At 41.1% G+C, this 17,587-nt stretch overlaps 1 protein-coding gene across 1 annotated transcript in view; it reads right to left on the reverse strand.

Moving 5' to 3' along the window:
* LOC139381112 (DNA primase subunit 2) overlaps positions 1-17,587 on the reverse strand; it is a 108,418-nt gene that overhangs the window by 19,009 nt on the left and 71,822 nt on the right. The window contains exons 11-12 of the mRNA XM_071124400.1: positions 2,325-2,451; positions 1,952-2,034 (exon numbers count right to left, since the gene is read on the reverse strand). Coding sequence (XP_070980501.1) covers positions 1,952-2,034; positions 2,325-2,451 — 210 coding nt within the window. The remainder of the gene's footprint in view (positions 1-1,951; positions 2,035-2,324; positions 2,452-17,587) is intronic.

Raw genomic sequence — 17,587 nt, forward strand, 5'->3', positions numbered from 1 at the left:
ACTTTAACATTGATTTATCCTGCAATAGATGCCGTTCAATTGGTAACATACATTTATGTCTTCGTCTAAAGTAATCTAAAAGTAACAGAATGTAATCAGATTACGTTACCGAGTTTGGGTAACCCAAAAGTTACATTACTGATTACAATTTTGGACAGGTAACTAGTAACTAACGGATTACATTTAGAAAGTAACCTACCCAACGCTGCTCACAAGTGAAACAAAATGGATCTATTACCGGGGTGATCATATAGCCTACCTCAAATTCTGAAATACATATATATTTTTAAATGGCCCGAACAACAATGCATTGGCAGGGCAATTCAAGCAAAGCCAATATGCAGTGATAATGTATTAGGCCTATAGCTGGTATGGGAATAATAATGCATTTTATTTTGTAAGGTGGTTTCTTGCGTCAAACGCAACATTTTCAGTCACCTTGTCTGAAGGACAACTGGATAAACAGGTTAATGTCAAGCCCTGCATGTTTTTTTTCAAAAGTCTCATGGAATGTGGGACTACAATGAACACCACACATTGGCTGCTACTATAGGCTGAATGATAGAACAACTATTTCCATGTTCAAATGTTATGGGATGCATTTTCTACATTGTTTTTGTAGGTAGGCCACTCTGGTAGGCCTACATTATGATAAAATAGCCAACGTGGCCTTCTTGACCACTTAAAACTAACTTAAAGCAGGTACAGCCTCAGTGTACATAGTAAACGCACTCTGGAAGTTGCACACATTGTTCAAGTTTGCACTCAGCAGACCTGAAATCTGCTCAGTGCTGAACATTTTTTGAGGGAATATTGGACATAAGTGTGTCGTGTACTGGAAAAGGGTCTATATTCCCTAAACTTAGTTAGGCAATTACATCTATCAGGACACTTCCAAATGACATTGGAAGATTATATTTCTAGATTATACTGTGGGCTGTTAGGCTGCGTGTATATGTTCTTCATATGAGACTTTGAACAGTGAACTTTATGGCCCAATTAAAAAGGGGACCATGAATTAAATTAACGTCCTGAAGGTCCATAACTCCAAGAGAACGCTACGGCAAGACCTTACAACTTCATTTCATTACCTGCACCATTGAACCCAGTTTAATGTGTTGAGAGAACACATTGAAAGTGCTTAAAAAGAGCACTTGAAAATATGCCCCGATTCATTTTAAAAGACACAGATGCTAAGGCGGTCAAAGCTGTAAACTCACTGAGCTGAACTGCTCATATATAAAACCTGGGCTCTAGGCTGGAGCACTGCAGGTTTAAACTACACCAAAAATATCAATGCTAAAAATACTCACATACCTACCAAATACTACTGACGAGGCTAATGATCTCTGAGGAAAATTGCATCTAAAGTCAACTGAAGAAAATTTGATTTGAGAAAATTGGTTAACCCTGTATGAACTAAACACGTCCATGTTTCTGGTATATAAAAATGTCAACTGCATTGTTTTACTAAGAGCTGTGAAAAAGCAATTAATTCCTCACTTTTCTTAGTGTTATAATAATCTGTCAACCTTGTCAAAAGTGTGATGACAATCTACATTTTGCTCTGTACTGAATACATATTCTAATCTATACTTAACTTTTAGAGAATTAAACTTTCTTCCTTTCAAATTCCATTTCTGGTTATGGAGCTTAAGGCAGACTAAGACAGTTTGACTTTTGTAAAAATGTTGGTGACACTGTACTGTTCATTTTACGTCAGTAATGTGCGTTTGTTTCTTGCCATCTAGGACTATTTATTGTCAGTAAAAGATCATTACAATAGATCACCAGGTTAAACTACATTCATCCATACAAAGTAAATCATGTAGATGAGACTGCCTGAACATATTAGTGACAACCGCAGTCAGTTAATGTTGCATTGTTCCATGGGTCAACAGAGCATCTGAGAGAACAGAACAGCCTCAGGCGTGTTCTGGGCCTTACCCACCTGACTGATGCCGCTGGGGGAGACCTTATAGGACTGCAGCTTCTGCTTCAGCAGCTCTGGGTCACTGTGTCGGAATGGACACCCTGCAACCACCAGGTCATAGACAAATTAGGCATGAGAGAATGGCAGGTATTCACAATAAAAAAAATGTTTTTGCATGGGTCAAACGATTAGACATTGAAATCAAAACACTGCCTTGCATTTGTTATGGCTGGGTTCATAGGGAAAATTGCATCCATACATAACCCTTTTCATGGAGCAAATTTTCACCGGTATCACTGCTATCAAGCTATAGGCTTAAAATGCTAATAATGATAAAAAAGGGCTCATCATGTGTGCAATAACCATGCATCTCTCTAGGTCCATGACTCACCGTGCTGGTCGCCTTGGCTGGGTGGGTTTGACAAAATCACCTTCATGCAACTGTAAGGGGTGTAGTCAGTGCGCTTGCCTTCCTTCCCGAACATGTGGCGGATGCTGTAGGCATATGCTTTGTCAAACTGCAAGGCAAAAAGAGAGCGAGAGAAAAGAGAGGTGAGACATGGGGTTGTAGTGAAAGAGGGCAAGGGAATGGAGGGAGGAATGGGGGGTGCGGGAGGTTGGGGGTGAAAACAGAGACGTTGTCGTACATCATGTCGGTGGCGGCAGGGTGTTTTCCGCCATGAAATATTGAGCTATTAAAGGGAACCTGCTGCAGAGGTGTTTCCAAACTCCAGACAGCCGTTACTGGATTATGGGTAGTGTGCCCCCCCCCTCTCCATCTCTCTCTTCCCTGTTACTGGCTGCACACCTCTTCACATATATGCTGTGATCATTTGTCAGAAAGGCGTTTACATAAGGAGACCGAATTAAAGCTGTAAAAACGCCAATCACACAGTCACATTACAGGCCCATCCACTACAGACAACCCGTTATTGGAAAGTTCCTATTGAATTGTGGACCCATTGTTGTGGATGGTACAATCAAAACCATCAATCCGTGTGAAAAAAATACATAGGCCTATAAGACAAACACATATGGGGAAAAAAGTGCTCAGAACTCACTCAGTTGAATAATTCAAGAAAACCCAACTAACCGCTGATCCACTGAAAATCAAAAGAAGCATTCAACAGTGACAGCAGAACCTCTGAAGCAGCGTTTCACAAACTCAGTCCTGGGGACCCAAAGGGTTGCATGTTTTGTTTTTGCCCTAACACTACACAGCTGATTCAAATCAAAGCTTGATGATTAGTTGATGATTTGAATCAGCTGTGTAGTGTTAGGGCAAAAACCAAAACGTGCAACCCTTGGGGTCCCGAGGACAGAGTTTGAGAAACCCTTCTCTAAAGCATCTGAATCTTTCCATTCCATAGCCACAGCTCTCCTCCTCTCTGCAGGCAGACCTACTGTCGATACCACCACCTCAGAGGGTCCGCCTCCTGTCCTGCTCCAAAATATATGGCATGTGCTTAAGAAACCATTACAGTGTTTGCGTTCGATGGGGGTCACTGCATTCAATCTCAGTGGTGAACTCAATTTACCAATCATATGTACTCTTGTAGCTGCTCAAAAGGGAAATATGGCCTCCCCCTGACGGTAAAATCAACAGAGGGCTGCGGGAGAGCGAGAAAACATTAATCACGATGGTACTCATCATAATCCATTACAATTGCAATAAAACCCATGGACTTGACAAGGTGACCAGCTGCATCGTGGCAATCTCAGGAGCGATAAAAACTACTCACCAATCATATATTAATTATATGGTGCTCCTAAGGATTTAGGAAGCCGTTTCCAGTTTAAAGATCACAGCCTACTGTATTAAAATTGTTCTAGGAGCGCTTTGGTCGGTGCTTTGACATTTGTGTAAAAGTTTCCTGTGTTACTGCTATTCATGCATATTAATAAGTGACAGTGAGCACGGAGAGTTTGACACTAAAAACGTAGGACCTCGAGAACAGATAGTTAAGGGAAGGACTTCATCTTTTTTTGACAAGTACACCTACGAAATCACACAAACTGTGAAGTTGGTAACTTTGATTGAAAGACCACCGTTTCCGGATGCCTACTGGTCCATCCAGTCAGAGCCACTCACAAGGAGCCGAGCTCCAAGGACAACAATGACATTTGTTAGATAAAGCCAGTCTAATTACACAGTGGCGTAGCTATTGAGTGTCAGCAATTCAGTGCTCCGCTGAAAGACTGCCACACACGGAGCCACTGCGCACCCCACTTCTTTTATAACAGTAATTGCAGTATTAATGTCAACTGTTTCCAAAGTAATGTATGCAAATGCTCATTGGAGGAAGATCATTGTTTTTCCATCACTGATCTTAAATTCCAGCTGGAATAAATTGGCAGCACGCTCTTTTCTTTGCAATTGCATCTCTGAAGAGTGCCAAACGTAATTTTCAAACAGAGTCCAAACTGATTCTACATGTACAACCTCGTGAAAATATCGGCAGTAAGACACCCACGGGCGGGTGGTCCCTAAATGATATATATTTTTAAAAACACGTGGCGCCAAATGAACGGTGAACAACTGGCAGATCGACATTCGGTGCGGTGTGCGCTCCCTTACGGAATTTCATTTCAAAACCTGAGAGCTGCTATTCTTTCCAGTGTTTGACAGCAATATGTAGGCTAGTTGAAGTGAGATTGATGTAAGGCATATCTGACGCTAAACTGTAACCCGTAACTGAAAAGCTAGCTAAACCAATAATGAATCACAATGGAGACATTTTGCCATTTCCTAATTTATTTCAATACCAAAAATGCCTCAAAGCATTCAGATTCTGTTTTGCACACCTACCAAAAACAACAAAAGCAACATGCAGGAAAACGATGAAGCTCTCATTTCAAAGCTTTATCAAACACATCCCAAGAGGTAACAGATCCTAAGAAGTTGGCTTCAATGTGGAAAAATTGAGAAAGAAAAAAAACATACAAGCCATAGTAGCGTGCAGCCGGTACTACTTCATTTAACCCCAAGCAGTCCTTCATTTCTACTGAGGGTTTTGGAAGAGGCTGTGTGAAAACTACAGAAAGCAGCCAGAGTGAGAGGAAGTAAAGCATGTTGACACGGCTGTTGGATAATGCAGTGTCTGCCCTGTGGGCCTACTGTACAGCCTGCTAACATCTCCAGTCCAACACACGTTGGCAATGGTGTCAGAGTAGAAAGGATAAGAGGTGTGTGTGTGTGTACACAAGCCTTGCCGTGGCTCCTCAGAGACAGTCCATTGTGACTGATGTGGCACTAGGACTAATCCATTTGATGTGTAATGCCATTAAAGCATGTTTCTTTTTAAATCACCATTACAAGCCTTATGACTAAGAACACCTTGTCAAATAAAGGGTGCAAACTCAGGGCAACATTGCAAATGAGGGACTCCACAATGCATCATGGCTCATCCTAAAAATGCACATTTGTCTGCTATTGCAGTTAAGAAACATGCAGCCTTCAGAGACCATTATATTAGTGGGTTGGGTAAATAGCTTGAGGATACAAGCTACATACATGCTACATAATTGTTAGGCACTTCCTGCCTATATGGATGACAAATACATGTAGTCTAACATTTTGGGAACTGTAGGCTATAGACTGGCTCTGGATTTAGGTGGAAAGCACAGAGGATATTGGATATATTAATATGTAAAGTATTCTTAAAATCCATACAATTTTAATCCAACTTCAGAAAGGTTTCTTCAGAGAGTCCAAGCCCACAAGTGGACTTTACGGCAGAAGTCTAAGCAATCGCCATGTATGTTCAGAAGCTTTGTTTTTTTCAATACAGAAAGCCTTTTCTTTCAGTGTCAGGGTGCGAACAGAGCACAGCTCTTCCACCTTTGTCTGGCTGTGTGAAATGTATCAAGAGCAGACAGCAAAAGCGAGAGCGCTCCAAAGACTAATGCTTCGGGAGAGGCATTAAGCATAGAACTAGATGGAAACAGAGATTACATCCTGGGAGTGACTTGAATAATAAAAACCTGTAGCACCTTCAAGGAGCATTTAAATAGTTTGGAAGGGTTTAGCATGCAGCCACTCACGTACAGATTCGCCAGACACTCAATGTTCCTGGGTCAATTACCTAATTACCCGGTTTCAATCAAGGGCAGTGAATGAGAAACTATTAAACTACAGAAAAACTAAGTGCTATATGGAGGACCGAGTCATGAGGAGGAGTGGAGGGAAAAACGAATACAGTGCCTTGCGAAAGTATTCGGCCCCCTTGAACTTTGCGACCTTTTGCCACATTTCAGGCTTCAAACATAAAGATATAAAACTGCATTTTTTTTGTGAAGAATCAACAACAATTGGGACACAATCATGAAGTGGAACGACATTTATTGGATATCTCAAACTTTTTTAACAAATCAAAAACGGAAAAATTGGGCGTGCAAAATTATTCAGCCCCTTTACTTTCAGTGCAGCAAACTCTCTCCAGAAGTTCAGTGAGGAACTCTGAATGATCCAATGTTGACCTAAATGACTAATGATGATAAATACAATCCACCTGTGTGTAATCAAGTCTCCGTATAAATGCACCTGCACTGTGATAGTCTCAGAGGTCCGTTAAAAGCGCAGAGAGCATCATGAAAAACAAGGAACACACCAGGCAGGTCCGAGATACTGTTGTGAAGAAGTTTAAAGCCGGATTTGGATACAAAAAGATTTCCCAAGCTTTAAACATCCCAAGGAGCACTGTGCAAGCGATAATATTGAAATGGAAGGAGTATCAGACCACTGCAAATCTACCAAGACCTGGCCGTCCCTCTAAACTTTCAGCTCATACAAGGAGAAGACTGATCAGAGATGTAGCCAAGAGGCCCATGATCACTCTGGATGAACTGCAGAGATCTACAGCTGAGGTGGAGACTCTGTCCATAGGACAATAATCAGTTGTATATTGCACAAATCTGGCCTTTATGGAAGAGTGGCAAGAAGAAAGCCATTTCTTAAAGATATCCATAAAAAGTGTCGTTTAAAGTTTGCCACAAGCCACCTGGGAGACACACCAAACATGTGGAAGAAGGTGCTCTGGTCAGATGAAACCAAAATGGAACTTTTTGGCAACAATGCAAAACGTTATGTTTGGCGTAAAAGCAACACAGCTCATCACCCTGAACACACCATCCCCACTGTCAAACATGGTGGTGGCAGCATCATGGTTTGGGCCTGCTTTTCTTCAGCAGGGACAGGGAAGATGGTTAAAATTGATGGGAAGATGGATGGAGCCAAATACAGGACCATTCTGGAAGAAAACCTGATGGAGTCTGCAAAAGACCTGAGACTGGGACGGAGATTTGTCTTCCAACAAGACAATGATCCAAAACATAAAGCAAAATCTACAATGGAATGGTTCAAAAATAAACATATCCAGGTGTTAGAATGGACAAGTCAAAGTCCAGACCTGAATCCAATCGATAATCTGTGGAAAGAACTGAAAACTGCTGTTCACAAATGCTCTCCATCCAACCTCACTGAGCTTGAGCTGTTTTGCAAGGAGGAATGGGAAAAAATGTCAGTCTCTCGATGTGCAAAACTGATAGAGACATACCCCAAGCGACTTACAGCTGTAATCGCAGCAAAAGGTGGCGCTACAAAGTATTAACTTAAGGGGGCTGAATAATTTTGCACGCCCAATTTTTCAGTTTTTGATTTGTTAAAAAAGTTTGAAATATCCAATAAATGTCGTTCCACTTCATGATTGTGTCCCACTTGTTGATTCTTCACAAAAAAATACAGTTTTATATCTTTATGTTTGAAGCCTGAAATGTGGCAAAAGGTCGCAAAGTTCAAGGGGGCCGAATACTTTTGCAAGGCACTGTAGAACTGCTATAATAGGAGTTTCTGGTCTCAGTGTAGGATAATGAAAATAAACAAATACCTACATCTAAATACCATAAGATCGAGCATATTTAAATTTTAGAAAACACTAGCGTTTATTTACTATGGGCCATCAGTTGAACGGGATAGCCTACCTGTCATGCATGGGTATACAGAACTAGTTAAAAAAGTTTGGACACACCAACTAATTCAAGGGTTTTTCTTTATTCTTACTATTTTCTACATTGTATATGAGTAGTGAAGACATCAAAACTATGAAATAACACATATGGAATCATGTAGTAACCAATAAAGTGTTAAATCAAAATATATGTTATATGTGAGATTCTTCAAAGTAGCAAACCTTGAGTAGCCTTGATGACAGCTTTGCAAACTCTTGGCATTCTCTCGACCAACTTCATGAGGTAGTCACCTCAAATGCATTTAAATTAACAGGTGTGCCTTGTTGAAAGTTAATTTGTGGAATTTCTTTATTTCTTAATGTGTTTGAGCCAATCAGTTGTGTTGTGACAAGGTAGGGAGGGGTATGTTGTGACAGCAGATAGCCCTGTGGTAAAAGACCAAGTCCATATTATGGCACGAACAGCTCAAATAAGCAAAGATAAACAACATTCCATCATTACTTTAAGATATGAAGGTCAGTAAATCCGGGAACATTAAGAACTTTGAAAGTTTCAAGTGCAGTCGGAAAAACCATCGAGCGCTATGACGAAACTGGCTCTCAGGAGAACCGTCACAGGTAAGGAAGACCCAGAGTTACCCCCGGTGCAGAGGATACAATTATTAGAGTTAACTGCAACTCAGCTTGCAGACCAAATAAATGCTTCATAGTTCAAGTAACAGACACATCAACTGTTCAGAAGAGACTGCATGAAATCAGGCCTTCATGGTCCAATTGCTGCAAAGAAACCACTACCAAAGGACACTTACTGGGACTATCATTTGTTTTTCAACAGGACAATGACCCAACACACCTCCAGAATGTGTAGGGGCTATTTGACCAAGAAGGAGAGTGATGGAGTGCTGCATCAGATGACCTGGCCTCCACAATCACCTGACCTCAACTCAATTTAGATGGTTTGGGATGAGTTGGACCGCAGAGTGAAGGAAAAGCAGCCAACAAGTGCACAGCATATGTGGAAACACATTCCTCATGACGCTGGTTGAGAGAATGCCAAGCTGTCAAAGGCAAAGGGTGGCTACTTTCTAGAATCTCAAATATAAAATATATATTTTGATTTATTTAACACTTTCTTTTGGTTAATACATGATTCCATGTGTTAGTTCACTATTATTCAAACATGTAGAAAATCGTAAAAATAAAGAAAAACCCTTGAATGCGTCTCCAAACTTTGAACTGGTACTGTTTTTACAGTTGAAGTCGGAAGTTTACATACACCTTAACCAAATACATTTAAACTCAGTTTCACAATTCCTGAAATTTAATCCTAGTAAAACTCCCTGTTTTAGGTCAGTTAGGATCACCACTTTATTTTAAGAATGTGAAATTCCAGAATAATAGTAGAGAATAATTTATTTAACCTTTTATTTCTTTCATCATATTCCCAGAGGGTCAGAAGTTTACATACACTAAATTAGTATTTGGTAGCATTGCATTTAAAAAATAGTTTAACTTGGGCCAAACATTTAGGGTAACCTTCCACAAGCCTCCCACAATAAGTTGGGTGAATTTTGGCCCATTCCTCCTGACAGAGCTGGTGTAACTGAGTCAGGTTTGTAGGCCTCCTTGCTCACACACACCTTTTCAGGTCTGCCCAAACATTTTCTATGGGATTGATGTGATGGCCACTCCAATACCTTGACTTTGTTGTCCTTAAGCCATTTTGCCACAACTTTGGAAGTATGCTTGGGGTCATTGTCCATTTGGAAGACCCATTTGCGACCAAGCTTTAACTTCCTGACTGATGTCTTGAGAAGTAGCTTCATTATATCCACAAAATTGTCCTACCTCATTATGTCATCTATTTTGTGAAGTGCAGTTGCAAACCATAGTCTGGCTTTTTTATGGAGGTTTTGGAGCAGTGGCTTCTTCCTTGCTGAGCGGCCTTTCCAGTTATGTCGATATAGGACTTGTTTTACTGTGGATATAGATACTTTTGTACCCGTTTCCTCCAGCACCTTCACAAAGTCCTTTGCTGTTTTTCTGGGATTGATTTGGACTGTTCGCACCAAAGTACGTTCATCTCTAGGAGACAGAACGCGTCTCCTTCCTGAGCGGTATGACAGCTGCGAAGATGAACCAAACTTGTGGAGGTCTACAATTGTTTTTCTGAGGTCTTGTCTGATTTATTTTGATTGTCCCATGATGTCAGGCAAAGAGGCACTGAGTTTGAAGGTAGGCCTTGAAATACATCCACAGGTACACCTCCAATTGACTCAAATGATGTCAATTAGCCTATCAGAAGCGTCTAAAGCCATGACATCATTTTCTGGAATTTTCCAAGCTGTTTCAAGGCACAGTCAATTTAGTGTATGTAAACTTCTGACCCACTGAAATTGTGATACAGTGAATGATAATTGAAATAATCTGTCTGTAAACAATTGCTGGAAACATTACTTGTGTCATGCACAAAGTAGATGTCCTAACAGACTTGCCAAAACTATAGTTTGTTAACAAGAAATTTGTGGAGTGGTTTACAAACAAATTTGAATGACTCCAATCTAAGTGGATGTATACTTCTGACTTCAAATGCATAGAGCCTTGCAAAAGTATTCAGACCCCTAGGTCTTCTTCACATTTTATTGGGTTTCAAGTGAGATTAACATGAATTTAATTGTCATTTGTTTGTCAACAATCTACACAAAATACTCTGCAATGTCAAAGTGGAAGAAAATTATTATTATTATTTTTTTAAATTAGGATTTAAGTTGAATTCCTCTCCCAGTGTCTAGTGTAAAGCAGGTTTTCCTCTAGGACAGAGGTTCTTAAGACTTTTAAGCTCAAGTCCCAAATGTGAAATGTACTGCCCTCGAATGACCCAAATTAAGAAGAAATAGTGTATGATTCTAAATGTTTACTCATAACTCGTGACCCACCTCTCACATATTTAGGGCTCACTTTGGGTTCCAAAGCATCGTTCAAGAAACCCTGCTCTATGATTTTGCCTGTGCTTAGCTCCTTCTCATCTCTTTTTTACCCTGGAAAACTCCAGTATTTGCTGATGACAAGTATACCCATACCCTAATGCAGCCACCACCATGCTTAAAAATAAGGAGCCAGTTACTCAGTGATGTGTTGTGTTTACCCAAACTTAAGTATTACTTTAGTACCTTGTTGCATGTTTTGGAATATTTGTATTATTTTCGCTCTACAATGTTGTTGATCAATCCTCAGTTCTCTCCCATCACAGACATTGAACTCTGTAACCGTTTAAAAACATGAGCCTATATAGTCGCTGAATACTTCTGCAACGATAGTATTTTGTGTAGAAAACACTTAAATCCATTTTAATCCCACTTTAACACAAAATGTGAAGAAATACAAGGGGTCGATATACTTTTGCAAGACACTGTAAGGCAGGTACTCAACATGGAGGTTGGAACAAAGCAGAAACAAAATCCTATGAAATGACAAGCAAGCACACTGACATAAGCCAAAACAATGTTTGTTCTACTGCTCATCACACAAATGCAGAATAAACACATTTTGTAGGTGAAAAAATATAAATGAGTGGAAATGTTAATATATCCAATTAGTACAGTGTATTGGCTAATCCAGGCCTAAACATCAACAGCGTTAACTGCTAGCAAGTACCCCCTCCTGATGGTTCAAATTGATTTCATGTGTTAATTTCTCACTCTCAACCACAACTTTAAAGGTAGACTCAGTGACATGACGTAGATGCAGAAAGTAAACAGCATAATGGGTACATTTTCGCAACAACTAAGAGCGTTTGACTTCCGGCGCCGACAGAGATGGCCGCCTCACTTCGCGTTCCTAGGAAACGATGCAGTATTTTTTTTTATTTTTACGTGTTATTTCTTACATTGGTACCCCAGGTAATCTTAGGTTTTATTACATACAGTCAGGAGGAACTATTGGATATAAGAGCAACGTAAACTCACCATCATACGATCAGGAATACGACTTTCCCGAAGCGGATCCTCTGTTTTGCCCACCACCCAGGACAATGGATCGGATCCCAGCCGGTGAACCAAAACAACGACACACACCCTAGACCCACTCCAATTTGTTTACCGCCCCAATAGGTCCACAGACGACGCAATCGCAGCCACACTGCCCTAACCCATCTGGACAAGAGGAATACCTATGTGAGAATGCTGTTCATCGACTACAGCTCAGCATTTAACGCCATAGTACCCTCCAAACTCGTCATCAAGCTCGAGACCCTGGATCTCGACCTCGCCCTGTACAACTGGGTACTGGACTTCCTGACGGGCCGCCCCCAGTTGGAGAGGGTAGGTAACAACATCTCCACCCTGCTGATCCTCAACACAGGGGCCCCCCACAAGGGTGCGTTCTGAGCCCTCTCCTGTACTCCCTGTTCACCCACGACTGCGTGGCCATGCACGCCTCCAACTCAAATCATCAAGTTTGCAGACGACACTACAGTGGCTTGATTACCAACAACGACGAGACAGCCTACAGGGAGGAGATGAGGGCCCTCAGGAGGCTGAAGAAATTTGGCTTGTCACCAAAAGCACACAAACTTTTACAGATGTAATACATGTATCACTAGCCACTTTAAACAATGCTACTTTTATATGTTTACATACCCTACATTACTCATCTCATATGTATATACTGTACCCGATACCATCTACTGCATCTTGCCTATGCCGTTCTGTACCATCACTCATTCATATAGTTTCATGTACATATTCTTCATTCCTTTACACTTGTGTGTATAAGGTAGTTGTGAAATTGTTAGGTTAGATTACTCGTTGGTTATTACTGCATTGTTGGAACTAGAAGCACAAGCATTTCGTTACACTCGCATTAACACCTGCTAACCATGTGTATGTGACAAATAAAATATGATTTGAAGCGCAAGGCTCAACTTCTCCGCTACTTTGGTTCCGTGAATCCCACGCTGTAACAGCGTGAATTGAACCCGTGCACATGCCCAGATACTGTGTGTGACTGAGAGCGAAGTGTTGCATCTCGCTCATCTCAATATCTGCGGTGTTGCTTGTGGCAACTTCATTTCGCTAAGTCTACCTTTAAGAAGTACAAATAAAAACAAGCAAGGTCTGTGTTACCCATTGTCCTCAAAGTTATTAGTCTTGCAAAACAATGCACAAAATGTTTTCTAATCCAAGTCTTAACTTTGGAAAGATCATCGGGGTGATAAATATGCAAAAATGTTTCAAAACCCAACTGACATTTTTGGAACTTTTGAGGGCATTACATTGCAGATAAACATTGTTAAATCAGATGTTATGAGACAAATGAAGGCAGTGTAAGAGCTATAGTTTTCATGATGTCTGATAGGCTTTGGCCATATCACTTTCACCCATTGTGTTTTCAGATTAGTGGCGATGAAGGAAAGGAGACAACGAGAAGAGGATGCTACTTTAGAGATGATGTGCCCTTGACAGCCACGAGTAAAATAATTGGACTCTGATCAAATAAGACCAACTCTTTCGATATTGCTGCATAAATAGATTTAACATTGGACACAGAATTACTTTCCCACTGGAGCAACTCAAGTAAAGCAGCTACTTCAGTCAAGGGCACATTTCTTCAGCATTCAAACCTTCACAGATCTAGAAGCAGTGAGTCCCACCCACTTTACACCCTGCCACCCTTGAGTGTCTCCTCTCGCTGTCAATTAGTGGTGGGAAGTCATGGAGGCGCAGGTGGGTTTTGTTGAGTAAACAGCGTCTAGGGCAGCCAGGTAGAGCTGCTTGATGGAGGAGGCCTCGTTGGTGCTGTGGACTGTGATGTCTCAGGAGAAGGGGAGTGCTCTAATTAAACCAGCAGCTGCTTTGCAAGTGTGTGTGTGTGTGTGTGTGTGTGTGTGTGTGTTGCATGTGCGTGTCGCGTGTATGTGCACGCAGGTGTGTGGATGAATGGTGATACTATACTACCGGTCTGAGCCTATTATCTCTGGGCCGATCCTGCGCTTGTTGAACACCACATGCCTTTTTTTGACATTGGCAAGGGGACAGCGTTTTTACCATAAATTATACACCGCTTACTGCCTGAAGGTAACAGATCAAAATACACAGTAAAGTAGACCTTGGTAGACAGTAGAAAAATAGAGGGTAAGATTGAGAGGACTACCCAACTATTTAGCACAGCTATTCTGCACAGTAGTGGTAGAATATCTTGCCACTAATTGGCACAGAACAACCAACCACTCTTACGGCTCTATGCATAAGTGAACATAATATCAGGATTTGCATTCCAAGTTTTGGGCCTACACAAGTTTACACTGCAATAGGCATGAATTATCATCCTTATACCAAGAGCGATGTCGAAAAATTTGAAATGCTTCTCAATTAGACGCAGTCTGACCATTTACTTGAGCAGAGAAAGATAGTAGGGGCTGATCAATGAGGCTAAACTGTTGGGAGTGAAATTCCTACACGTAGCCTAGCTCTCAAACATCCCATCAGGCTTAGACTGAAGTCTGGAGACCTTCCCAGGATACACTGCGGCAGGCAGCAACAGTAACTTAGGCAGAATCTGGCTGTGCTGGGCTGTTGCTGCACACCAGTGGAGAATATTAAGAATCCTGAAGAGGGGTTGGGTTAAATGCGAAAGACACATTTCGGCTGAATGCATTCAGTGGTGCAACTGACTAGTTATCCCCTTTCTCCTGGTGGACTCCTTAGGCTGGCTGTACAGGGAGCTGCTTCTGCCTCCTCAGCCCTCTGTCTCAGTGGTCATCCTTCAAAAGCACCCCTCAGCACTTACAGCTCCGCAGAACAAAGCCTAGTGATGCATGTGTTTTTAAAGTTTACATTGGTAGAAGAGAAGGAAAAAAAAGACTGTCAATGTTGAAAAGCTTTGATGACAGCAGCTCTGCAATTTCCTGAAACAATCCATTGTTGTTTGCCCATCTATCAAGCCATCTGTCCATGAGCAAACGCAAGACTAAATTCACTACACAAACTCAAAAAGAAAAAACGTGTAGAATAAAAGTTTTACAGTAATAAACAGTCATTAGGGTCTAGCCTGGAGTTGCATACCAATTGATAATCTATGCTCATCTCTTTTCAAACCAATTTCATTACACTTCCTGTGAATGATTCAGAGAAAACCAAACAAACACATCTTGTAAATTCCAATTACAGTGCCTAGTGGGGCTACACACCCCTTGCACTGTCTCCACATTTTGCTGCCTTAAAATGACATCAAAACATGTATTACATTCGATTTTTCCCCCTACAGATATAGTACACAACCTACTCCACACTTCCAAAGTGAAAGAAGAATTAGTTGTGCAAAGTTGGTAGAATCTTATTCAAAATGATTCACAGCTGTAATGGCTGCCAAAGGTGCTTCCACCAACTATTAACTCTGGGGTGTGAAGACATATCCAATCAAGGCACCATGGTTTTTTCTTTTGTATTAATTTGGAAAATGCTATCTAATTCTTTCACTTTGGAAATGTGGAGTAGGTTGTGTACATCAGTAGGAAAACAATTTGAATTCTAGATCTAAAATGTGCATGGGAGGGGGATTTGTAAAAATGATTTAACTTCGAAAAGCAAATCAAAGTTTATTGGAAATAAATCCTTTGATTTTACCATTTGACCGCAGAGTGAAATGTTGAATAGGTTTTATAGATTTGTTGGAAAAAACACATTTATTCCCTTTTTAGATTTCATTTTAAGGCAGCATAATGTGATAATTGTGCAAGGGGTGTGTAGACTTTCACTAGTGACTGTATAACTGAAGAATATTTGATTTGGGAGGCGTCGGCAAAGTAACTTGAGTCTACTTCAGGTGAGCAGGAACTAAGAAAATAAGTCCTATAGATTTATGATACGCATTTTTACTCTGACTACATATGTAGCAGTTTAAAAAAAAATTCTCTATAGGTCTGGATATTCATCCAACATAATATCGGTGTTGTTGTCAGCTTCTCGAGGTCAACAGTACAACTCCACAGGTCCATATGCCTGTGTTTATAGGCTCATTACACCCGCAGGCGCTATAAAAGATGCTCCAACACGCAGCTGCTACACAAGCTGCCAACACCTGCTAGACTGTAAATGGTTTTTTGTGTTTTTTTTAAATAAAGACCGGCAGCACCTTGGTCCAGACTTGCTGCTTTCATCTTTAGATGGAATGCGATTCGGAAAGGAAATAGGAATCACTAATTTAGATATGGCGTGTCCCTGCATGGCCAGTCAGGAGGATTAGCTCCTCTGCAGGTCGGTCCGCCAGTGAGCCAGTAATGAGTTTTACCCTGACGCACCTCACATTGTCCACGCTCCATCAACACAAATGTTGTCCGCTTAGCAGCAGTAGAGACCTGGTCTGTTCTGCCCTGCCGGCCCCCTGGCCTCCAACCACAGAGAAGAAAAGGTTGACATGGTCCAGGCTATTGATATGGAGCGTATGCGGTCAGAGTGCAGAGGCGCGAGACAGTGCAATATTGATGAGGGTTTTCTGAGGACGTAGTCATGTTACAGGAGCATGCAGAGGGCTGAGAAGGAGCTGGGAGAGGGCCAAGGAGCTTCTGGACATTATTTATTTACACCAAATCAGCTTCATACGGAACTTAATCAATAATGGAACTTACACACATTGGTTCATCACGAGTCGTCTGAGCTGATTCCGTCTGTTTCTCCTAATCGCACACCAGCTTGGGACTGCTTTTATTAATGCAACGCCGTACTTGCGGTGGACATATTTGAGTGTCTGTTGACAAATTATTTACCTTCACTTAACCTCTTACATTGTGGGAATTTGCCTATATGAATAGGGCTAAATTGAAATGTTTCTTACAAAATAAATATGGAAAGTACATGCATAACCATGGTAGCAATTAAAAGGTTAGACTAAAGGTGAGGACAACAGTTCACCTGAATAGACTGAATCCGAACATTACACTTGATTTCATTTGCATTTTACATGTACTTTGCCACATTTATTGCTAACGAAATCTGAAAATACTCTGGACACATTCAGTAACATGGTAAGAACATTCTTGGAAAATATGGGGTAGGAGCAACACGAGACAAAACAATTACAAGGGTTTGAGTGAGAGGTCTAACCGGTGTTTCCAAGTGGACATGCACCTCTCCAAAGTAATTCCAATGCACTTTTATGACTCAAAGAAGAGTCTTCACGTATAAGGTGTTTTTTTGTTGCTTTGCTAGCTGTGCCGTTGAGGAACTACAGCAAGCACACTTGTAGTTGTTTTGATTGGAACACAACCCTGCTTCCCCGCCTTTACACAATCACGGTTGTTTACGCAATCCAAAAACGGTACATTATAAATTTGCAATCTGGGTCAGGCGGGCATCATTTGAAAGCTTGTTCTATTGCCAAAATGACTAGCAAAATACAATCTTACAGTGTTAGGCTTTCACAAGGCAAGTGCATTCAGCTGCGTGGTTCACTGCAAACTGTGTTCACAGTACAACAAACATCAGCTCCTTGTGTTCAGGATAACCCAGGGTATAAGCCATGTCATCTTGTAACTGTACAACAAACATTATCTCCTTGTGTTCAGGATAACCCAGGGTATAAGCCATGTCACCTTGTAACTGTACAACAAACATCAGCTCCTTGTGTTCAGGAGAACCCAGGGTATAAGCCATGTCATCTTGTAACTGTACAACAAACATCAGCTCCTTGTGTT

This window comes from Oncorhynchus clarkii, chromosome 23 (genome assembly GCF_045791955.1).
Source record: "Oncorhynchus clarkii lewisi isolate Uvic-CL-2024 chromosome 23, UVic_Ocla_1.0, whole genome shotgun sequence".
Classification (NCBI taxonomy): Eukaryota; Metazoa; Chordata; class Actinopteri; order Salmoniformes; family Salmonidae; genus Oncorhynchus; species Oncorhynchus clarkii.